This window comes from Leucoraja erinacea, chromosome 3 (assembly GCF_028641065.1).
Source record: "Leucoraja erinacea ecotype New England chromosome 3, Leri_hhj_1, whole genome shotgun sequence".
In the NCBI taxonomy this organism is placed as follows: Eukaryota; Metazoa; Chordata; class Chondrichthyes; order Rajiformes; family Rajidae; genus Leucoraja; species Leucoraja erinaceus.
Window position 1 is genome coordinate 21,891,605 of NC_073379.1, and position 24,867 is coordinate 21,916,471.

Sequence of the window (24,867 nt, forward strand, 5' to 3'; positions counted from 1 at the left end):
ATCCAAGAACTCTTACATCCAAGGAGGGCCACATTAATATGGAAAAACAACTAGCTGCAGATCCCCAACTAAATTATATATCATTTAGAAATGCATCAACGATCTGCTGCTTTTAAATCCTAGAACTCGAGACATTAGTGGAACAGAAATATATTTACCAAAGGCTCACAGTGAGTGCCAATCATTGTGGGAAATTGGTTATGGCCGATAAATGGGTCTTGCTACCCATCAAATGAATGAATTAGAAGAAGTCAATGACCAGTAAGCTATACATGGGCAGCCAAGAACTGCAATTTTCAGATGTAGTAGAAAAAGCTGGCTTATCTTGATATAAACATTTTGAAATTAAGCTTCCAATATATATTTTTTTAATCCATCAAAATGTTACTTACCAATCTCAATGCCTAGTCCACCAATACCACTTAGGAAAACATAAGACTGAGCCATCTGACACATTGCATGGTCTCCGAGGACATAGCGTTGACGACTGCAATAAAAAGGAAGAACATAAGAAACAGGCCCAGGCCATAAAGATCCTTGTCACTTGATAAAATGCTGCATTGAAATTAAATTTCCTACTCAATTCCCATGTTCCCTGATCTTCCTCAAGTCCAAAGTCTATGATATGTACAATAAAACTAAATGACTGAACATCCACCGACCACTAGGGCAGAGAATTCTTAAGATTCCTCACCTACCTTAGAGAAGACATTTTTCATTTTAGTATCATTTGGCAGATTCTTAAACTGCAAATATGTTTGTCTAGTTAAGACTTTCCAGGGAAAACAGCTCTCAACATAGTTTAGTTTAGTTTATTGTCACGTGTACCAAGGTACAGTGAAAAGCTTTTTGTTGTTGTGTGCTATCCAATCAGTGGAAAGACTATACATGATTACTATCAAGCCACCCACAGTGAACAGATACAGGATAAAGGGAATAACGTTCAGTGCAAGATAAAGACCAGAAAAGTCTGAATGAAGATATTCAGAGGGTCTACAATTGGGTAGCTGGTAGGTCAGAACCACTCAGTAGTTGGTGATAGAATGGTTCAGTCTGCTGATAACAGCTGGGAAGAAACTGTCCCTGAATCTGGAGGTAAGCATTTGTACACTTCTGTACCTCTTGCCTGATTGGAGTGGGGAGAAGAGGGAATGGCCAGGGTTGAGACTTGTCCTTGATTATGCTGATGGCAGCATGAAGTGTAGATGAGTCAATGGAAGGGAGGTTGGTTTGTGTGATGCTCTGGGTTGCATTCACAATTCGCTGCAAATTCTTCCTGTCTTAGATGGAGCTGTTCCCAAACCATGCTGTGATGCATCCTGATAAAATGCTTTCTACGATGCATCTGTCAAAGTTGATGCGAGTTGTTTGGGACATGTCGAACTTCGTAAGCCTTCTAAGGAAGTAGAGGCATTGATGGGTTTTCTTGGCCATTGCTTCGATATGGCTAGACCAGGACAGGTTGCGGGTGATATTTGCTGCTAGGAACTTGAAGCTTTCACCCATCTCTACTTCGGCACTGTAAACGTCTACCACTTCGCTTCCTTAAGTCAATCACTTTTCCCTTTGTCTTGCTGACATTGAGAAAAGGGTCACAGGGAGAACGTGAAAACTCCCTACAGACAAGTACCCATTGTCAGGATCGAACTCAAAACCCTGGTGCTGCAAGGCAGCAACTTTACCGCTGCGCCACTGTACCTGCTGATGATCAGGTTAAAGCATTGATTGGAGGTGTGGATCTGACAGAGCATGAACTGGAGTTGATGGAGATGAGCGAGGCCCAGATGTGCAGGAGCCTCTGGGTAATAGCCAGAAGGTGAAGGGTATCCCCACACTCTCTCTCCCTGTGTCCCTCACCTCAATGCATACCCATTTCTCCTACAATCTCACCCCACCTTTCCTCTCCCATGAAATATTGCCTAACCATGTCCTTCAAAGATGCTGTCTGACCCACTAAGTTCCTCCTGCATTTTGAGTTCCTCTGTTTAATTGGAGGAACCAGAATCACAATATACCTAGTGGGAAAATACCCATTACTAATTCACCAAATCAGGAATATTTTGCTTCCTCAGTGTCGAATGTTCAAGATTTACCTGTATAAGGAATCATCAATTTCCATATTGTCAGTTGCCATTTTCTGTTGATGTTTATCAAAATCTGCAAAATAAGAAATTTAAAAATAATTAATCCCTATTTTCTGCTCTTTTAAAATAATCTACTTCCCTAGCTTAGTCTCCCCAGCCTTTAAATTTTCAGAACTTAGAACAAATATTCTCAAATAACACACTCAGTTCAGAGAAAAGGAAATAAGAACTGCAAACAAAAACAAAAATTAAAATAGAAAAGCATGTCAATTTTATATTTCACACGGTTATAGAATTATGAGCTCTTTTAGAAAGGATAGTAAGAAACATTTTTTTCCCCCAGAGCAGAGGTGTCGATAATTAGAGGCCATAGGCTCATGTTAAGGGACATGATATTTAGAGGGTATCAATGGAAGAGATGGGAATGGTATGCATGGACTCCTCTGCTGCAAGACAAACATTCAAACCTCAAAACTGAAACATTCTATCCCAGGCAGCATCCAAGTAAATCTCCTTTACACCATTTCCAATGCAATCAAGATTTAAAGAGTTTATTGTCATGTGTCCCTGATAGGACAATTAAATTATTGCTTTGCTTCAGCACAACAGAACATAGTAGGCATGACTACAGAAGAGATCAGTGTGGCCATATACCATTATATAAATATATATACACATGAATAAATAAACTGATAAAGTGCAAATAAACAGATAATGGGTTATTAATGTTCAGAGTTTTGTCCGAACCAAAGTTAATAGCCTGATGGCTGAGGGGAAGTAGCTATTCCTGACCCTGGTTGTTGCAGTTTTCAGGCTCCTGTACCTTCTACCTGAAGGTAGCGGGGAGATGAGTGTATGGCCAGGATGGTGTGGGTCCTTGATGATACTGCTAGCCTTTTTGAGACAGCGACTGCGATAGATCCCCTCGATGGAAGGGAGGTCAGAGCCGATGATGGACTGGGCAGTGTTTACTACTTTTTGTAGTAATCATGTCCTTCCGATCCTGTGCCAACCGGAACTGCACACAATACTCCATTGGTGGCTTAACCAAAGATTTATGACATGCACGTTTCTACCAGTAATCACTCTTTGAAGGGATATCCTTGGACAAATAGTCAAAAACTAAAAGTTACAGTGTGCGAGTGAGAGGGGAAAGACAAAAGTGTTGGGAGGAGATTTTCAAATTTGTCCCTGGGCTGCCAAAGGCATATATACCACTGGGTGTATGTAACGAGCTGCCATGGGGGTAGTTGAGCCAGGGACTATTGCAATGTTTAAGAAACAATTAACCAGGTACATGAATAGGGCAGGTTTGCAGAGATGTGGGCCAAACGCAGGCATGCGGGACTAGTGTAGATGGGACAAGTTAACGGATATGGGCAAGTTGGGCCAAAGGGCCTGTTTCCATGCTGTATGACTATGACTCTCATCTTGAAAGCTATGCCATAGAGTTTTTCAACTACTTCCTCCGGCAGCTCATTCCATACACCTACCACCCTTTACATGAAAAAGTGACTCCTCAGATTGCTATAAAATCTTTCCCCTCTCACTTTAAACCTATGTCGTCTGGTTCTCGATTACCCTACTATGGGTAAGAGACTCTGTGCGTCTACTCAATCTATTCCTCTCATGATTTTATACACCCTTCATCCTCCTACACTCCAAGGAATAGCCCGAGCCTGCCAAGCCTCTCCCTATAGCTCAGGTCCTCGAGTCCTGGCAACATCCTCATAAATCTTAGCCAAACCCTTTCCAGCTTGACAACATCTTTCCTATAAAATGATGCCCAAACCTGAACACAATACTCTAAATGCAGCCTCACCAACGTCTTATACAACTGCAACACGACCTCCCAACCTCTATGCTCTGTCTGATAAAGGCCAATATGCAAAAAGCCTTTTTGACTACCCTATCTACCTGTGATGCCACTTTCAACTAACTATATACCTATAATCCTAGGAGTACAATGGCGGTATATGGGTTATGTGCAGGCAGATAAGAGTTGTCTTGGCATCATGTTCGGCCCAGTGATTATGGGCCAAAAAGTCTGTTCTTGTGCAATACTGTTCTATGTTCAACAGAAAATATTTGTATGGTTAGCAATAACATTTAACAAAAGGATTCACCATTGAGCTGAAAATAAAATTCAGAGTAACTGTTGAATTGAAAGATGCAGGATGGAAATAGGTCCCTCGGTCCACCGAATCGACACCAACCATCACTAGTTCATACTAGTTCTATGTTATTCCAATTTCTCATCCACTCCTGACACACTAGGGGCAATTTACACAGGCCAATCAACTTACATACCATCTTAAAGAAGCACATAGGATTGCTGCTGAGGATTATTATTGAAAATATGCTATGTCCTATAATCTTTTAGTTCTCTATGCGCCTCTATCTGACCTTTCAAAGGAGAACCTTTGCAACTGACTCCACAGAATAACTCACGCACAACTCTCGTAACCTGGGTTCAATCCAGACCTCTGGTGATTGTAGTTTATACATTTTTGCTGTGGGTGTGCGGGCTTCCTCATGGTGTACTGGTTTGTCCCATATCCCAAAGATGCAATTTCACTGACACCAGTGATGTCAATGGCAAGGAACTGCAGATACTGGGTTATACCAAAGATGGACACAATGTTGGAGTAACTCAGCAGATCAGGCAGCATCTCTGGAGAGAAGGAATGGTGTTTTTTTCAGACTGAGTCAGAGAAGGGGAAAACTGGAGATATGGAAGGGTACAAAGTGAATGTAAGGTGTGAAAAGAACAGATCAAAGCAGACGACGATCTAGGAAATGTATTGTTGGCCGAGAGGAAGGTGACAACCAGGTATACAAACAGTAAAAATAATCAGGAAGACAGTGAAACTGGGAAGAGAACTAGGATGGAGGAGGGACAGAGGGAGAGGTGATGTAGGGAGGGTTACTTGAAGTTAAAGAAACCATGTCATATCGCTGGGTTGTAAACTGAAATGAAATACGAGGTACCGTTCCTCCAATTTGCGTTTGGCCTCACTCGTTCGCCGGCATTGACGCCGCCAACCGTTCAACCTTATGATAACGGCGAGACCACACGGAAATCTGTCACGTCCGTGGGTGGGTTTGCACCAAAATGACGGGACCGAGCAACACCAGGGATATTGATGTGAATGAGTCTGCACTCTCCATCTACCCTTCTGAGTGTGCACCTGACGACATGCCTCTGTCTCTGCGTCTGTCTCCTTGTCCCCAAGTGTATGGACACACAATTACTCAAAGTGCTGGAGTGATTCAGCAGGTTATTCAGCATCTCTGGAGAGCGTGGATCTTCCCTCTCCTCCCTCTAGTCTCCTTCCTTCCTCCTCTCCCTCCTTTCCTCATTTTCTCCCTCCCTCCTCTCCTTTCCCCTTCCCCCACTCCCTCTCCTTCTTTTCCCCCTCCCTCCTCTCCTTTCCTTCCCCCTCTCCTTCCAGTCTTCCTCCTCCTCTTCTTTCCTTCCCCCTCTCCTTCCAGTTTCCTCCCTCCCCTCCTCTCCTCTCCCCTGCCATCTCTCCTTTCCTCTCCATTCCGGGCCCACTCGTGCTCCACCAACCCCAACTCACCGGACGACGGTGACACCACGAAGGAGCCCAGCGACAGTGTAGTCGCCGCCCGCAGAGGCGAGGCCCGGCCCGGCCCGGCCTGTCGTGTGGTGTGGTGTCCCGCCGCTTGTTGCTGCTGCTGTTGCTGCTGCAGCCGGTCCGGTCCGGTCCTGGTCTGTCCTGTCCGAAGATTACAGAGGAGCCGGATAATCTTTGGTCCTGTCCTGTCCTGTCGTGTCGTGCCCCGCACTGCTGCAGCCGAGCCGGTCTTCTCCTCTCCTGTCGTGCCGTGCCTGTCCCGCCCCCTCCGCCATTGACCCGGACGTGTTACGAGGCCGGGGTGACCAAAGGGTGAGCGACGTTCAATGGCGGCGGGGAGCGGGGCCTGAAGCAAATATACTAGAGATGCTCCTTTATAATCTTTGGCCTGAAGTGGCGACACTTTGACCTGCTGGTGTTCCCTGTCTTGCAGACAGTCTGCAGAAGATAGACACAAAATGCCGGACCAACATCCGCAGTTCCTTCCTACACATTTAGTCTGAAGAAGGGTCTCGACCCCAGAAACGTCGGTCCTTCTCTCCAGAGATGCTGCCTGGCCCAGAGTTACTCCAGCATTTTGTGTCTGTCTTAATAGACAATAGGGGCAGGAGTAGGCCATTCGGCCCTTCGAGCCAGCACCGCCATTCACTGTGATCATCCCCTTCAGTACCCTGTTCCTGCCTTCTCCCCATATCCCCTGACTCCGCTATCTTTAAGAGCTATAAAACTCTCTCTTGAAAGCATCCAGAGAATCGGCCTCCGCTGCCTTCTGAGACAGAGAATTTCACAGATTCCCAACTCTGGGTGAAAATGTGTCCTTCCTATACATTTTGTCTGCGTCTCTCCTCAGGGCAAACCTATTTCAAAGAGGTTCTCCTCCTCTCTCAGTCCAGACTTCTGCAACTCCCTCTCTCGCTGCTTCCCCTCTGTGATTCCTCCTGTTCTTAAGCTCCACCACCACGTTTTAACCTAGGAGTCTGAAGAAGGGTGTTGACCCAAAACATCACCCACTCCTTCGCTCCAGAGATGCTATCTGTCCCGTTGAGTTACTCCAGTATTTTGTGTGTATGGTGTAAACCAGCATTTGCAGTTCATTCCTACACAACTCTGGTCTTTCAAACTACTTTTCCTCGGGCTCACCTCAAGGATGGGAGGAGGCCTTGGCAGATAGAGCACAAGTATTCATCCAAACAGTGGCCTAAGGTAAGCTTGGTCTTGCCAATGTAAAATAGGCCACTTTGAGAGCATCTAATGCACTAGATGTGTAAGAAGAGCCACTTGTGAACTTCTGTCTCACCTGGAAGGGCTGCTGGGGTACATGGATGGATGTGAGGGAGGTGGGTAAGAACAGGTGGTAGGTCTCCTCCAGTTGCATGGGAAAGTACCTGCGAGAGAGTGCTTTGGGTGGGAAGGGATGAGTGAACCAAGGAGTGGCGGAGTAAATGGTCTCTGTGGGAAGCGGAAACGTATGGTGATGGGAAGATGTAACTGGTAGTGGGATCACATTGAAGGTGGTGAAAATAACAGAATGATGTAGGATGCAGAAGCTGGTGGGGGTAAATGAAAGCTTTATCCTTGTTCTGTCTGGGGGAGGGGGAGCGAGAGCTGAGCTACAAGATACAGAAGACATGTGAATGAGGGATCCATCTTCAACAGCAGAGGGGAATTCATGTTTGCTAAAGAAACATCTCAGATGTCCTCGAGGTGAAAGGGTCACCTTGGGAGCAAATGCAGAAGAGACCTAGAACTGAGAGTAGGGAATGGCATCTTTGCAAGAGGTAGGTTGGGAGAAGGTATAGTCCAGATAATTGTAGGATTCAGTGGATTTATGGTAGACGTCAGTTGATATTCTGTCCCCAGTGTCAGAGATAGCCCAAGTGAATCTGAGGACTGGGTGGAAGTTTGTGGTAAAGTTAATGAAATAAACTAGTTCTGCCCGGATGAGCCCCAACGCAATCATTAAACTAGCGGAGAAATAGGAAGGGGGTGGTGTCAGATAATGCTATCTGTGGGAGTCAGTGGGATTACAGTGGACGTCCATCAATAGTCTGTCCCCTTTGTTGGAGAGAGAGAAAAAAATGGGAGAGATGTGCCAAGGATGCTCCAAGAGAATTTGAAGGCAGGGTAAAAATTAGTGAAAATGTGAATGAATTCTGCATGGGTACAGGAGGCAGCCCTGATGCAGCCATTGACATAGTTGATTTGGGGGTGGTGCTCGTTTACATTTGGAACATGGACTGCCACGTAACCAACAAAAAGGCATAGCTGTGACCCATGCCCATGGCTACTTCCATGGTATAGATGAATCAATGGGGGCCTAAGAATTGAAAGATATTAAATTGTTGAAGACATGTGAGGTGTCTCGAATGTAGGTCGGAAGATTCTGGACATGGGGAACAAGATGGAATCAAGCTATTTGGATACGAGTTCTATGGGACAGGAGCAAGCAGAAAGAATGTATCTATTTTGTCTGTAGGGTCATAGTCCAGTAGTAGTTATGAAGAGATGTCTGACAGTTGGCATCTGGCCTCTAATGGTCAGCCTGCCATATTAAAATGATACTTGTCCACAAGTTTGGATTGTTACTGAGTGAGGGCTTTTCCTGGATGGCTGCCAGTGACTAGCGGTGTTCTGCAACGGGTCGGTTCTGAGGCCACTACTCTTCACGTTATATATCAGTGATTTGAATGAGGGAATTGAAGGCTTTGTGGCCATGTTTATGGATTATACAAAGATAGGGGGAGGGCGAGTAGTGTAGCGAAAGCAGGGACTCTGCAGAAGAACTTGGACAGGTTGGGAGAATGGGCTAAGAAGTGGCAGATGGAATATAATCTAGCAAAGTGTGGAGTTGTGCGTTTTGGTAGTAGGACTAAAGGCATAGACTTTTTAAAATGGGGAGAGGATTCAGAAATCGGAGGTGCAAAGGGACTTGAGAGTGCTGGTGCAGGATTACCAAAAGGTTAATTTGCAAGATGAATCGGTAGTAAGGAAGGCAAATGCAATGTTAATATTTATTTCGAGAGGACAGAGTATAAAAACAGGGATGTGATGCTGAGCCTCTACAAGGTGCTGGTCAGGCCACATCTGGAGTATGGTGAGCTGTTTTGGTCCCCATATCTGAGGAAGGATGTGCTGGTGTTGGAGAGGGTCCAGGTATGGTTTATGAGAATGATCCCGAGGATAATTGGGTTAACATATGATGAGCTTTTGACTGCACTGGGCCTGTACTTGCTGACGTTTAGAAGGATAAGGGGGGGGGGGAGACCTCATTGAAACGTACTGAATCGTGAAATGCCTGGATTGAGTGGTTGCTGAGAGGATTTTTCTACTAGCGGGAGAGTCTAGGACCAGAGGACATAGCCTCAGAATAAAAGGACGTGCCTTTAGAAAAGAGATGAGGAAGAATTTATTTTGGCAGAGGGTGGTGTATCTGTGGAATCCATTGCCACAGACAGCTGTGGAGCCCAAATCATTAGGTATTTTTAGGCTGAAGAATAACGGATTCTTCATTAGTAAGGGTGTCAAGGGTTATGGAGAGAAGGCTGGAGAGTGGGATTTGATGGGGCGAATGGCCTATAAAGGTGCATTCAAGTCTTCCTGGCTCTTATACTCGATGCCCAGACCTTTAAAAGCAAGCATAACATCTGCCTTGGTTTCATCACTATACCTGGGTTGGCACCTTCATGGAGTAATGGACTTGGGACCCAAGATCCCTCTGTACATCAATGCTGCTGTCAAAGAACTTACCATTAATTGTATATTTTCCCCCTGCATTCGACCTTCCAAAGTGCAACACCTCACATTTGCTCGGATTAAACTCCCATCTGCCATTTCTCCACCCGTTTCGGTAGCTGATCATTATCCCACTGTACATTTTTGTCAGCATTTTTCACAATTCTCAACCCCGACAATATTGGTGCCGTTTGCAAACTTTCTAACTAACCCATCCACGTTAAGACCTTCAGCCGAATTATTCCCCTTCCACCACATTATTATGATGCCCTACTGAAATAATCAAAGGTATTTTTTTTAATAGTCACATTCACATACTAGGACCAGAGGACATAGCCTCAGAATAAAAGGACGCGCCTTTAGAAAAGAGATGAGGAGGAATTTATTTTGGCAGAGGGTGGTGAATCTGTGGAATCCATTGCCACAGACAGCTGTGGAGCCCAGGAGTAGTGAAGTGAAATGCTTTTTGCCATTTTGCAGCACACACAAAAAGAATACAGACATAACACCAATGGGAGTCTTAAACACATAGAACATCCCCCCACAATGGCTCCCACCATGAGGGAAGGCACAAAGTCCAGTCCCCAACCCCAGTTCACCCATGGTCGGGCCTATTGAGGCCTCCACAGTTGCCTCTACGGAGGCCCGATGTTCCTGGCCGTTCTCGCCGGGTGATGTTGCTCCGGCATCGGAAGAGTCCTCCCAGCGGCCTGGGAACCCTGGAACGGCCGCTGGGACTATTGAATGTGACAAAGACACTCTATATTGGCAATGCCTGCATAGACTTCTTGCAGTAAGTAAAACATTTTTCCATACGGTTGGCAATCATTTTTCCAAGGAAGCTTACCTTAAATGTTACAAATAAATGTTACCAATCGACTCAGCACGATGAATTACATCAACTACAATTGTTTGCAACAGGGTATTGTGAAAGTCTGCTGAAATAAGGTGATTGAATGTGACGCAGCTACTGCCTATTGGAAATGCCTAAACTGCTTGGACCGAGTAGAACGCTTTTCCATACGGTATAGCAATAACTTTTCCTTGGAAGGTTGTACACCAAATCAGCCATGATCACATTGAATGGCGGTGGTGTCTTGAAGGGCCGAATGGCCTACTACTGCACCTATTGTCTATTGTCTAAATAAATAATACCATTTGATTAAGGATCATGAATGACATCAAGTAAACATGTTTGCAACAGATTATTGTGAAGGTCTGATTAAATAAAGGCAATTGAATGTGAAATATTACACTGTATGGGGAAATACCTAACTGCTTGCACTAAATAGAAAACTTTTCCATACAGTTGGCAATAACTTTTTCTAGGAAGGTTGTACTATACAAGTTACAATTCAATTCGGAACCATGAATTACACCAGGCAGGTAAGTTGCAGAGTTTTTTGTGAAAGTCTGCTGAAATAAAGGCAATTGAATGTGACATAGCTTCACAGTTTTGGAAATGGCTGACTAGACTGCTTGCACTAAGTAGAAAATGTTTCCATACGGCAGGCAATAACCATACAACCAAATACATGTTAGGAGTCGAATACGCAGCATGGGCGACATCAAATAGACATGTTTGCAAGAGGTAGATGCAAAATGCTAGAGTAACTCAGGCAGCATCTCTGGAAAAAAGGAATAGGTGACGTTTTGGGTCGCCACCCTTCATCAGACTGAGAGGGAAACTAGAGGTATGAAAAGGTACATGAATAGGTCAGAGGCGGCACCGATGACCAAAGAGCCCATAATGGTCCTTTGTTGGCTGCGGAAGAGGTGATAATGAGGGGACATGAGCAGTTAAATTAGCAGGACAACTAGGACGGGGGAGGGACTGAGAGAGCGTGAATGCAATCAGAGAAATCAATATTCACACCACTGGGTTGTAAGCTACCCAAGCGAAATATGAGGTGCTGTTCCTCCAATTTGAGTGTGGCATCTAGAAGGGTTTCGGCCCGAAACGTTGCCTATTTCCTTCGCTCCATAGATGCTGCTGCACCCGCTGAGTTTCTCCAGCTTTTTTGTGTAACCTTCGATTCTCCAGCATCTGCAGTTCCCTCTTAAAAACTGAGGGTGGCATCTCTCTGTGGAGGAGGCCCAGGACAGAAAGGTCACTATAGAAAAGGGAAAGGAAGTTAAAAAAAAGCAACAGGGAGATGGCGTAGGCCAAGGCGGACTGAGCATCTACTGGATCCGTTGTTCCAAGTGTGGACTCCTATATATTGTTGAGACTAAGGGCAGAATGGTGTACAATCAAATAAATGTTACAATCCATTCTGCACCATGCATTACATCAACTAAACTTGTTTGCAAGAGGTTATTTAGAAGGTCTAATGAAATAAAGCCAATTGCATGTGGTATAGCTACTTTGTATTGCTATGACTAACCAGTCTGCATGCACTAAGTGTAGACAAGGATAGACAAAGGAGAGTCGGTGGATGTGCTTTACCTAGATTTTCATGCCTTTAATAAGGTGCTGCACGTGAGGCAGCTAAAGAAGATGAGAGCCCGTGGTATGAGAGGGAAGGTACTAGTATGGATAGCAGGTTGGCTGAATGGCAGAAGGCAAAGATTGGCAATAAAGGGGGCTTTTTCCTTGTTGGCTGCCAGTTACTAGTGGTGTTCTGCAAGGGTTAGTGTTGGTTCAGCTACTCTTCACATTGTCTATCAATAATTTGAAATATAACAGCTTTGGAAACACTGACTTACTCTGTTTACAGCAAGCAGCGTTCACTTCCATGAATCTTCCAATAACTTTTCAGGGCAATGTGCTGCAATCAAATAAACGACTCCATATAACCATATTAACAATTACAGCACGGAAACAGGCCATCTCGACCCTTCTATTCCGTGCCGAACACGTATTCTCCCCTAGTCCCATATACCTGCGCTCAGACCATAACCCTCCATTCCTTTCCCGTCCATATAACTATCCAATTTATTTTTAAATGATAAAAACGAACCTGCCTCCACCACCTTCACTGGAAGCTCATTCCACACAGCCACCACTCTCTGAGTAAAGAAGTTCCCCCTCATGTTACCCCTAAACTTCTGTCCCTTAATTCTCAAGTCATATCCCCTTGTTTGAATCTTCCCTACTCTCAGTGGGAAAAGCTTATCCACGTCAACTCAGTCTATCCCTTTCATCATTTTAAAGACCTCTATCAAGTCCCCCTTAACCTTCTGCGCTCCAAAGAATAAAGCCCTAACTTGTTCAACCTTTCTCTGTAACTTAGTTGCTGAAACCCAGGCAACATTCTAGTAAAAAGGTACACAAATTTGCTGAAGAAACTCAGCGGGTGCAGCAGCATCTATGGAGCGAAGGAAATAGGCGACGTTTTGGGCCGAAACCCTTCTTCAGACTGTTGCATCATCAACACGTCAGTCTGAAGAAGGGTTTTGGCCCAAAACGCCGTCTATTTCCTTCGCTCCATAGATGCTGCTGCACCCGCTGAGTTTCTCCAGCAATTTTGTGTACCTTCGATCTTCCAGCATCTGCAGTTCCTTCTTGAACACAACATTCTAGTAAATCTCCTCTGTACTCTCTCTATTTTGTTGACTCCAATCGATTCAGCTTCATGAGATACATCAGAATGGTTAGTTTACAACACGTTATTACTAACTACATGGTAATCCAAGGCCAATGTATGAAAAATAACACTACTGCTTAGAAATCACTGAATTAGTCTGTTTGCAGCAAGTAGCATTCACTTCTTTGAATCTTGCAATCACTTTTCAGGGCAAGGTGCTATAATAAAATAGATGAATCCAATGATTCGGCTTCATGAGTTCTCTGAAAATTTAGTTTACAACCCAGTATTACTGACAGCATGTGCGATAGAGGATGATGTATGGAAAATAATACAGCTTTGGAAAATCTGAATTAGTCTGTTTGCAACAAGCAACGTTCACTTCCATGAATCTTGCAACAACTTTTCAGTGCAAGGTGCTACAATCAAATAAATGACTCCAATCTATTCAGCTGCCTAAGATACATCAGAAAAGTTAGTTCACACCACGTTATTACTAACTACATGTTAGTTAGAGGTCGATATATGGAAAAGCACTCTATAGCTTTGGCAACACTGCCTCAGTCTATTTGCAAGAAGCAGCATTCGCTTCCATGCCAGCAGCGGGCCGGGACACCAGCCGCAGTCAGACTGTAGAGGAGGATTCGCCCCACAGGGCGCCGCTGCCGACAGAGAAGCTGGCGCAGAGCGAGTGGTCGAAGTGAGATCGTCAAGACGGAGCCTCGAGGTTGAGGCGGAGTCCCCGCAGTCGAGATCGGGTCGGATCCTGGAGGTCGGGACATATCGCCGAGAACAAAGGGGGTCCCGACCTGGGTGGACCGGAGACATATGTAAATAACTACAGCTTTGGAAATACTGGATTTGTCTGTTTGCAGATAACGCATTCGCTACCATTACTCCTGAAATAACTTTTCAGGGCAAAGAGCGACAATAACTAAATGACCAATCAATTCAGCCTCATGAGATACATTAGAAAGGTTGGTTTACAACATGTTATTACTAACTACATTTCAGTTAGAAACCGATTAATGGAAAATACCTCTGCAGCTTTGGAAAGACTGAATTAGTCTGTTTGTGGAAAGCAGCATTGACTTCCAATAACCTTGGGCAAGGAGTTACAATCAAATAAATGTCACCGATCAATTCAGCTTCATTTGAAAAGTAAGATTACAATATGTTATTACTAACTACATTTTAGTTAGAGGCCGATATATGGAAAATAACTACAGCTTTGGAAATACTGAATTAGTCTGCAGAAAACAACACTCACTTCAAGTCTGAAGAAGGGTTTCTGCCCGAAACGTTGCCTATTTCCTTCGCTCCATAGATGCTGCTGCACCCGCTGAGTTTCTCCAGCATTTTTGTGTACACTCACTTCTATGAACCTTGCAGTTCAAGGGAAGGAGCTACAATCAAAGAAATAACACCAGTCGAGTCAGCTTCATGAGATACATCAGAAAGATTAGTTTACGACAGGTTATTACTAACTACGTTTTAGTTAGCGGGCGATATATGGAAAATACTTCTACGGCGTTGGAAACACCGAATTAGTCTGTTAGCAGAAAGCAGCATTCACTTCCATGAATCATGCAGTAACCTTGCAGGGCAAGGGGCTACCATCAAATGAATAACACCATTCAATGTAGCTTCACGAGATATATCGGAAAACTAAGATTACAAGATGTTGTTACTAACTAAATTTTTATTTAGAAGCCGATTGAGTTGTGTGTGGAATTCTCTGCCTCAGAGGAGGTGGAGGCCAGTTCTCTGGATACTTTCAAGAGAGAGCTAGATGGGGCTGTTAAATATAGTGGAGTCGGGGATATGGGGAGAAGGCAGGAAAGGGGTACTGATTGGGGATGATCAGCCATTGAATGGCAGTGCTGGCTCGAAGGGCCGAATGGCCCACTACTGCGCCTATTGTCTATTGTCTAAATACTTCTAGAGCTTTGCAAACACTGAATTAGTCTTGGGCAATAACAAGCAGGTTGTTACAATCAAATAAATGACACCAATCAGTTCAGCTTCATGACATACATTAAAAAAAAGGTTACTTTACAACGTTATAACTAACTATGCTTGTTCAAGCAGATATATGGGAAATAACTGCTGCTTTAGAAACTGAATTAGTCTGCAGGAAGCAACATTCTCTTCATTATACCAGCAATAACCAAGTAAGGTGCTACAATTAAAGAACTTACTCCAATCAATTCAGCCTCATGAGATACATTAGAAAAGTTAGTTTACAACATTATTACTAACTATATTTTATTTTGAGGCAGATATATAGAAAACTAGGCCAAGTGGGGCCTATTGGGTCCCGTCCTGTCAACGCGCAGTTGCAGGGGGGGGGCAGCCTGTTGGAGCATACACACACACTAACCACCCCCAACACACACACACACACACTAACCCCCCTCCCCCCCACCTCCTTGATATTATATCAATATTATAATTAATGCTTAATTAAGAGAGAGACAGAAGGAACTGCAGATTCTGGTTTACCAAAAAAGACACGCTCTACAGCAAGCAATGTTCACTTCCATAAATCCTGCAATACCTTTTCAAGGCAATGTGCTACAATCAAATAAATTACACTAATAAATTCAGCCTCATCAGATACATTAAAAAAAGTTAGTTTACAACATGTTATTACTAACTTAATTTTAGTTAGAAGCTGATATATATGGAAAATAAGTCTACAGCTTTGTAAATACTGAATGTGTCTGTTTGCTGAAGTAGTATTCACTTCCATGAATCTGGCAATAACTTTTCAAGGCAAGTTGCTGCAATCAAAGAAATAACACCAATCGAGTCAGCTTGATGAGATACGTCAGAAACGTTAAGGTACAACATGTTATTACTAATTGCATTTTATGTCGAAGCCTATATATGGAAAATAACAACAGCATTGGTTGGTGGCGGCGCCTAACGGCAGCGGCTCGACTACAGTCGTCCATCTTTTTTTTATTTTTGTCTTGTTAAATGGATGTTTTGAGCTTAATAAAAACTAAGCTCAAAACATACATTTAGCTGTGTATATGTGAGTGGGGTGAGGTGGGGCGGAAGGGGGGGATGTGGGGGAAACCGTTTAATCTCTTCCCTGTACGGGGACCTGACTTTTCCCTGTCGGGTCTCCGGTGTCGTTGGGCCTAACACTGAGGAGCCGTCGGCGGACTCCGGCCGGGACCAACCGGGGGATCCAGTCGCGGAGCCTGTGGACCAGACAACGCAAAGCTGGCCAACTTCAGAGCGGGGAGAGCTGTGGTGATGCGTGGTTGCGACCCGACTTTGGAGCGTCGGAAGCTCCGGCTGCAGGCCCGATGGACAGGAACATCGGGAGCTCCAGGTCCCTGGGGGGAGACGGCTTTTCGGAGCTCCCGCAACGGCAGCTTCTCCCGCTGGAATCGCGGGGTTGAAAGGACACGAAGCGTGGCCTAACATCGCCCGGTGCTGATTAGTGGCCACGGGACTTACCATCACCCGCCGGTTCTCCTAGACGCTACAGTTGGACTGCTGGACTGGTTGGTCTGCTTGATCCGCGGGGTTTAAAGGACACGAGGCTGGGGCCTAACATCGCCTGGCGTGGCTAAATGGCCACAGGACTTGCCATCGTCTTTAACATCGGAGCCCCAGTTCGCCTAGACACTGCAGTTAGACCGCGGGTGAAGAATAAAGGGAAGAGATAAGGCTTTGCCTTCCATCACAGTGAGGAGGTGTTGGAGACTCACTGTGATGGATGTTTATGTAACCTGTGTTAAGTGTGGGCCTTGGGTTTTTTTGTAATGTAAAAAACTAGTAAATGTAATTTCGTTCAAACCTAGGTTTCGCATTCCATTCGAAACACTGAATGAGTCTATTTTCAGCAGGCAGCATTAATTTCTATGAATCCTGCAATAAATTTACAAGTTGCTACTATAACTAAATGCCACCAATCGATTCAGCCTCATGAGATACATTAAAAATGTTGGTTTACAACATGGTATGACTAACTATTTAGTTAGCAGTTGATATATGGAAAATATCTCTTGAGCGTTGGAAACGCTGAATGAATCTCTTTGCAGAAAGCAGCATTCACTTCCATGAATTTAGTAGTGACTTTTCAAGGCAAGGTGCGACAATCAAAGAAATGACTCCAATCGATTCACCTTCATTTGATACATTAGAAAAGTTTGTTTTCAACAGGTTATTACTAACTATATAACTTTAATATATCTCTAACTAGAGGTCTAAATATGGAACATAACTACAGTTTTGGAAACACTAAATAAGTCTGTTTGCAGTAAACAACATTCACTTCCATAAATCTTGCAATAACTTTTCAGGGCAAGGTAGTACAATCAAATAAATTAATCCAATTGATTCAACTTCATGAGATACATTAAATAAGTGAGTTTACATCATGTAAACTGCAACACCTCTCCCTTTTCTGTAATAAATTCTATTAACCATTCCTCAGCCCATCCGATCAAGATCTTGCTGTAATTTTTGACAACCATTTTTATTATCTACATTTCCACCCACTTTTGTGCCATCAGCAAACTTGCTGATCATGCCTTGTACGTTCTCATCCAAATAATTGGTATAGAAGACAAGCAGTAATGGGCCCAACATTGAACCGTGAGGAACACCACTAGTCACAGGCCCCTGAAAAGCAACCTTCCACCATTCCTTCCATTAAGCCAATTTTCTATCCATTCAGCTAACTCTGTTTTGATCCCATGCGATCTAACCTTTCGGGACAGCCAACCATGCAGAACTTTTTTGAATGCTTGTACTTGTATATGGCTTGATTGAACGCATGTATGGTGTGATTAGATGTAAACAAAGCTATTCACTGTATCTTGCCATACCTGACAGCTATAAACCAATGTCAATATGTATTACGAAGACTGCCTTCTACACCGCCACCGCCCCTCTCGATCCCCTACGATACTGAGCCTACGTATGAAGCCCCACATTTTATTTACCCATTCTTCAGGACCTTGGCATCATCACAAAGCCTGGCAAATATTGTCCCTTCCTTATTGCTCTCCAAGAGGGAATTGCTAGTCAGTCATATGGTATTTAACAGTCAACAGCATTGGTGTAGAAACAAAGAACTGTAGATTGTGGTTTATACCAGATATAGACACAGTGTAGGAGTAACTCACTGGGTTAGGCGGCATCTCTCAAGAAAAAGAAGAGATGACGTTTCAGGTTGGGACATTTCTTCTTTCTCCAGAGATGCTGCCTGATGTGTTAAATTATTCCGGCACGTTGTGCCTTTCAACAGCATTGAGTAGGTTTGGAGGGTTGGGAGATTGCAACCTTCACGTGGTCCACCCTGTTTCAATGAATGCAATCAGCCTGGTGTGCACAATCAAATAAGATCAAATAGAACAAGTTGTCCTACAACTTTAGTCTGTGCACGCCATACGCAAGAAGAAGAAGTAGGTTTGGAGACACAAGAACCTCTGCCCGGGTTCATAAGTTCTAGGAGCAGACTTAAGCCATTCAGCCCATCAAGTCTACTACTCCATCATTAAATCATGGCTGATCTATCTTTCCCTCTCAACCCCATTCTTTCGTCTTTTCCTCATAACCTCTGACACTCATACTAATAAAAAATCTGTCAGTCCACCTTAAAAATATCCATTGACTTGGCCTCCACAGCCTTTTGTGGCAATGAATCACCACCCTATGACTAAATAAATTCTACCCCATTAGGTAATGCTGGGCAGATGTCCTCTACTGAAGGTGTTAAGTGAACCAGATGGATTTTACAACAAACATTTCTTGAAGTTATCAATGCTGTTGACTAGTAAATTCAAGTTAATTAACTGAATGCAAATTTTGCAGCTGCTGTGGTGTAAGTCAGATTCAGTTCTCTATTTTAGTCCAGGCCACTGTATTACCATTTCCATAAGGCACCAGCGCACGACTACCTTTTGTGGGCAGGGACTTCCCAAATCAGTGCTAGCACTAAAGATAGACACAAAATACTGGAGTAACTCAGCGGGTCAGGCAGCATCTCTGGAGAAAAGGAATAGGTGACGTTTCGGGTCGAGACCCTTCATCAGACTGAGAGTCAGGGAGGGGGGAGCTAGAGGTATGGAGGAGGTAACTTCACATACCTCATTTCCCCCTCCCTGACTCTCAGTCTGATGAAGGGTCTCGACCCAAAACAGGTTCTGTACCTTCCCATACCTCTAGTTTCACCCTCCCTGACCATGTCTAATGAAGGCTCTCGATCTGAAACGTTTCACCTTTTCATTTTCTCCTTTTGCTTGACCGGCTGAGTTACTCCAGCATTTTGTGTCTATCTTCAGTATAAACCAGCATCTGTGGTTCCTTCTTACACAGTGGTAGAACTTCCCGCTTTGGTACTGATGCAGTTCTAGGTTGAGCAAATTCCCTCATTGTCATGATGTGACACATAAAACATGGAACAGTGCAGCACAGTACACACATAATGTCCAATAACGGACTTGAGTAGTTAAACTAATTCCCTCTGCCTGCACGTATTTCACATTCTTCCATTCCCTGCATATCCTTGTGCCTATGTGAAAACTTCACAAACGCCACTATATGCCTCAACCACCACCCTTGGCAATGTGTTCCAGGCACTCACCACCCTCTGCGGTGTTAAAAAAAACTTGCCCTGTACATCACGTTTGAACTTTGCCCCTTTCATCTGTTACATGAGCTCATTGTGAAATTTATAAATCTATAAACAATTCCTCCACAGACAGTTAATTCCTTTAGGTATTAGTCCGTGAGTCATTACATTTCAGGAAGTTCCCTGCGCTTGCATGAACTTCCCCCACATTTAACCTCAAATTTAAAACTAGTTTTGCTAGTTTCCAAACAAGTATGTAACATACAAGGAATTTCATTGGCCAGGTCAGTCATACAATTAAAAGCAACAGATCACTCAAAAACACATTTTAACATGAACATCAACCACAGTGAAGGGCCTGTCCCACTTGGGCGTAATTTGCGCGTCACGACACACAACGCGTGCATTACACGTGCATGGTGTGTGGTGACGTAAGCAGTGACGTGCGGTCACGCGTGCTGCCCCAGGATTTTGGGATGTACAAAATCTTTGCGCGACATCTGCGTAACGCGCAAATGACGCCCAAGTGGGACAGGCCCTTGACTCCTCACATTCCTCACTGTGATGGAAGGCGAAATAAAGTTCAAGTCCTTCCCTTAGTTCTTCCTCGGTCGTGGGCCTCGAGCCCCCATTGACGGGACGATCTTGACTCCCATAGCCGGCGGCGTTCGGGCCCTCCACATCGAGGCAATCAGCTCCCGCATCGGGGGGATGTCAGCTCCCCGCGCCGGGCGATCAAACCTCGCCTCAAGACTGGTCGAACCTTCCGCAACGTTGGAGCTTCCCGACTAGCCTCTCCCAACTGAGATGGTAAAGTCTGCGGTGGCCGCGGTGGGAGTGATCCCAGGCAAGGGATCAGCTCCGATGTTAAGTCCACACCCCACGATAGGGCTCAAAGTCAGTCGGAGGAGGCTTCCAGCTCCATCGATGGTAGGCCGCAGAGCGCCCGGAGAATGTGATCCGAAAATTAATCACAACTCCGGCAAGGTAAGAACTTGAAAAAAAGTTTCCCCCGATCCCCTCCCTCTCCCCCCCACATAAAACAAACCGAAGAACATTAAAACAAACTTTTAACACACTAAAAAATAACAAGAAGAATGAAAAAACAAACAGACTGCCGGCAAGGCAGCCATCGCCCCGGCACCCCTGATGAATAGATATTAGGTGAATCGAGGACCAAGTAAGTGACTCTGGGACCAGATGACATAGGTTTAAGGTGAAGGGGAAAAGATTTAATAGGAATCTGAGGGGTAACCTTTTCACACAAAGGGTGGTGGATGTATGGAATGAGCTGCCAGAGGAGGTAGTTGAGGCTGAGTCTATTGCAATGTTTAAGAAACAGACAGGTACATGGATAGGACAGGATTGGAGGGATTTGGACCAAACTCAGGCAGGTGGGAATAGTGTAGCTGGGACATGTTGGCCGATGTGGGCAAGTTGGCCGAAGGGCCTGTTTCTACACTGTATCACTCTATGACTCAACAACTTTCAGAAAAAATAAGCAGATGGTGACCACAGCAATTATGTTGCCAGAAGCTGAAATCTCCAGGTTACAATTAGTTGACCGAGGTGAACTAGACGTGGACTAAAAGCCCTAGCTCTGTTGCATCCTTCCTATCTTTATTCACAGAGCAAAGCACAAAATGCAGGAGGAACTCAGCGGGTCAGACAGCATCTGTGGAGGGATGGACAGACGATGTTTCGGGGCTGTAAAGACAAGGAACTGCAGATGCTGGTTTACAAAAAGAAGCCACAAAGTGCTGAAGTAATAATGCGGGTCAGGCAGCATCCCTGCGGTGCATGGATATGTGGCATTTCGGGCCAGGACCCGTCATCAAACAGCCTATTCAGAAGTCCCAATCCCAAATGTCACATATTCACGTTCTCCAGAGATGCTGCTTCCGCTGAATTACTCCAGCGCTTTGTGACAAAGATCCTATAGCAAAGCTTTGCTATAGGATCTTTGCTTTGTGATGTTTGGCAGCAAAGATCTTAGAGCGGATCTTTGTTTGGCAGGGCGGGGATTGCACGCAGCTCAGCTTCCTGGAGCCCGCGGAGAACGGAATTCCCCTCTGGGGATTCGGCCAAAGTGCCCGAGTCACAGCACACGCGTCTGATTCTGCTTTCCAACGCCAAGCGATAATAGACGGGAATCTGCTGACCAAACTTAACACGTCCACGTCTCCTGATAACGCGGAATGCCATTATCCCCATTACCTTAATATTTTGCCCTGAGGGGTGGACTGTGGGCGTCCATGTTATGTATACCCCTCATGATTTTATAAACCTCCATTAGGTCACCCCTCAGCCTCCCATGTAGAAAACCCCAGCCTATCTATCCAGTCTCCAATGACACAAAAATGCCCTTCCTCCAACATTCACTATCTTCCGAGGGATTCTCCCCACGACACCAAGTTCCACAGAACAAAGTGAGCGAATATTACCGGGGATATGTTTCTCCATTCCTCTGCTAACGCTTGTTGGCCTCGTGTCTTTGAAGAATATTATTCCCTGGGAGTTGCCGAGGGGACAGATGAAATGGGGATCACATTGACTCTCGGTCTGGCTAGATGACGATACCATACGATAGAACTTTATTTATCCCAGGAGGGAAATTGATCTGCCAACAGTCATTAAAACACAAGATACACGAAACATGAAATTAAAGTGACGATTGGAAAGGCTTGGGGGATGTGCAAAGATTGGAAGGGGGGGGGGGGGGGGGGGTCAGTCTCAGTCTACCCCACGACATAAGGGGGAGGAGATGTAAAGTTTGATAGCCACAGGGAAGAAGGATCTTCCACTCGGATTTACCACTCGTGGGAGATAGGGTATATTTCCCATCAGAAGGGGTAGATAGCTGAGGCGAGCTAGTCTGAAGAAGGGTTTCGACACAAAAACGTCACCCATTCTTTCTCTCCAGAGATGCTGCCTGACCCGCTCAGATACTCTGGCATTTTGTGTCTATAGACGGCCAGATTACCCCGTCGAGCCGAAAGAAGTATAAAATTATGAGAGGCATAAATAGAGTCTGAACTTTGTTTCCCCAGTCGGGTAATGTCAATTGGATGCGGTGTGGGGGGTGGGGGGTAAACAGATGTGCAGGGCGAGATTTTGTTTTGTTTTTGCAAAGAGAGTGGTGCGTGCGTTGAAGGGGTGGTGGTGAAGCCAAATACGATATTGACAATGAAGGGGCTTTTAGATGGCACATGAATATACAGGGAATGGTGTGATATGAATCACGTGCGGACAGAGTAGTTTCCGTTATCTTGGTATCTTGAATGGGACAGGTATCAGAGGTTAAGGGGAGAAAGCAGGATAATGGGGTTAGGAGGGAGAGATAGATGGGCCGAATGGCCTAAGTACCCTTATTCCTCATGACTTTATGTATCATTTTCAGAGCAGACATTGTGGGCCGAAGGTCACTGTCCCCTCTGCCCTTCTGATGGATATCATTGCAATAGCCGGTCCCAGCATCCTCGCCATCATCAACAATTCTCTGGCCACTGGCACTGTTCCTACCTGCTTCAAGCATGCGGTGGTCCAGCCTCTCCTGAAAAAACCTAACCTAGACCCCACCTTGCCCAGCAACTACAGACCTATTTCCAAACTGCATTTTTTTCAAAAAGTCCTTGAAAAGACAATTTTGTCAACATGCCTTATCTTCACCAAAATACCATCCTTGAAACTTTCCAATCAGGTTTCAGGGCCCACCACAGCACAGAGTCTACCTTGTTGAAGGTACATAATGAACTACTTCCCACCATTGACTCCGGCTCCTTATCGACCTCAGCACAGCATTTGATAAAGTGGACCACACCATCCTAATTGGCCTTCTCCGGTACGGGATTGGTATTGATGGCATTGCCCTGAGCTGGTTCGTCTCCTACCTCAAAGATAGGAGTTTCTGTACAAACATAGGCAACTCTTTCTCCTCCCTAGCTAGCCTTTGCTGTGGGGTTCCACAAGGCTCCATCCTAGGCCCCATTCTCTTCTCTCTGTATATGTTCCCCTTCGGCCAAGTCATTCAAAGGCACAGCATTTCTTTCCACTGCTATGCAGACGATACCCAACTCTATCTCCCCCTGAAGCCCAACAACCGTTCTAATCTACTCAGCCTTATCCACTGCCTCGAGGATATAAAGTGTTGGATGGCTCAGAACTTCCTCCAACTAAACGAGAGTAAGTCTGAGGTCATCCTACTCGGCCCCTCTGACTCAATCAAAACGATAGCAGGCAGCCTTGGAAGCCTTACCCCATTACTCAAACCTCATGTCGAAAACCTTGGCGTGGTATTTGACTCCGTGATGAAATTTGACAAACAAGTCAATGCTGTGGTAAAAGCTAGCTTCTTCCAGCTTTCGACGATAGCTAAAATAAAACAATTTCTCCAATTTGATGACCTCAAAAAGATCATGGAATCTCTGGAATTCTCTGCCACAGAAGGTAGTTGCAGCCAGTTCATTGGCTATATTTAAGAGGGAGTTAGATGTGGCCCTTGTGGCTAAATGGATCAGGGGGTATGGAGAGAAGGCAGGTACAGGATACTGAGTTGGATGATCAGCCATGATCATATTGAATGGTGGTACAGGCTCGAAGGGCCGAATGGCCTACTCCTGCACCTATTTTCTATGTTTCTATGTTTGTATCATCCTCACATTTATCTCCTCCCACCTTGATTACTGCAATTCCCATTACACTGGCATCAGCCAATCTTCCCTGCAATGGTCCAAAACGCCGCAGCAAAACTCCTGACGGGCACCCGAAAAAGGGACCACATCACACCGATTCTGGCCTCTCTCCACTGGCTCCCTGTGCGGTTCCGAATCAATTTCAAGCTCCTTCTATGTAAACAAAGCCCTCAACGGGCTTGCCCCCACCTACATGAAAAATCTGCTAACCCACCACACCACCTCCAGGTCCCTCAGATCGGCCGACTTGGGGTTACTGTCCATCCCAGGTCCAGACATAAGCTCAGGGCGACCGCGCTTTTGCGGTTGCAGCTCCTAAATTACGGAACAGCATCCCTCTTCCCATCAGAACTGCCCCCTCCATCGACTCTTTTAAGTCTAGACTTAAAACTTATTTCTACTCTCAAGCCTTTCTTGAGGTCCTCTTAGGGAGCGGTGTATGTATGTATCTATGTATGTATTGTTGATCCATGTACCGCTGTTTGTAGCACGTTAGTGTCTGCACCAATGTAAAGCACTTTGGTCAACGAGAGTTGTTTTAAACGTGCTATGGAAATAAAATTGACTTGACAGCTTGACCCGTTCTAGTGCTGTGCTGTTCTATGCTGAACACAACGTAACTCAGCG

General features: G+C 44.9%; 1 protein-coding gene across 2 annotated transcripts in view; it reads right to left on the reverse strand.

Annotated features, from left to right (window-relative positions):
• The window catches only part of uba6 (ubiquitin like modifier activating enzyme 6), an 85,243-nt gene extending 79,379 nt beyond the window's left edge, over nucleotides 1–5,864 (reverse strand). For both annotated transcript variants that reach the window (XM_055632250.1, XM_055632249.1), the window contains exons 1-3: nucleotides 5,669–5,864; nucleotides 2,094–2,157; nucleotides 393–487 (exon numbers count right to left, since the gene is read on the reverse strand). In XM_055632250.1, coding sequence (XP_055488225.1) covers nucleotides 393–487; nucleotides 2,094–2,134 — 136 coding nt within the window. In that variant the 5' untranslated portion in view covers nucleotides 2,135–2,157; nucleotides 5,669–5,864. The remainder of the gene's footprint in view (nucleotides 1–392; nucleotides 488–2,093; nucleotides 2,158–5,668) is intronic.
• Between the last annotated feature and the right edge of the window lie 19,003 nt (nucleotides 5,865–24,867).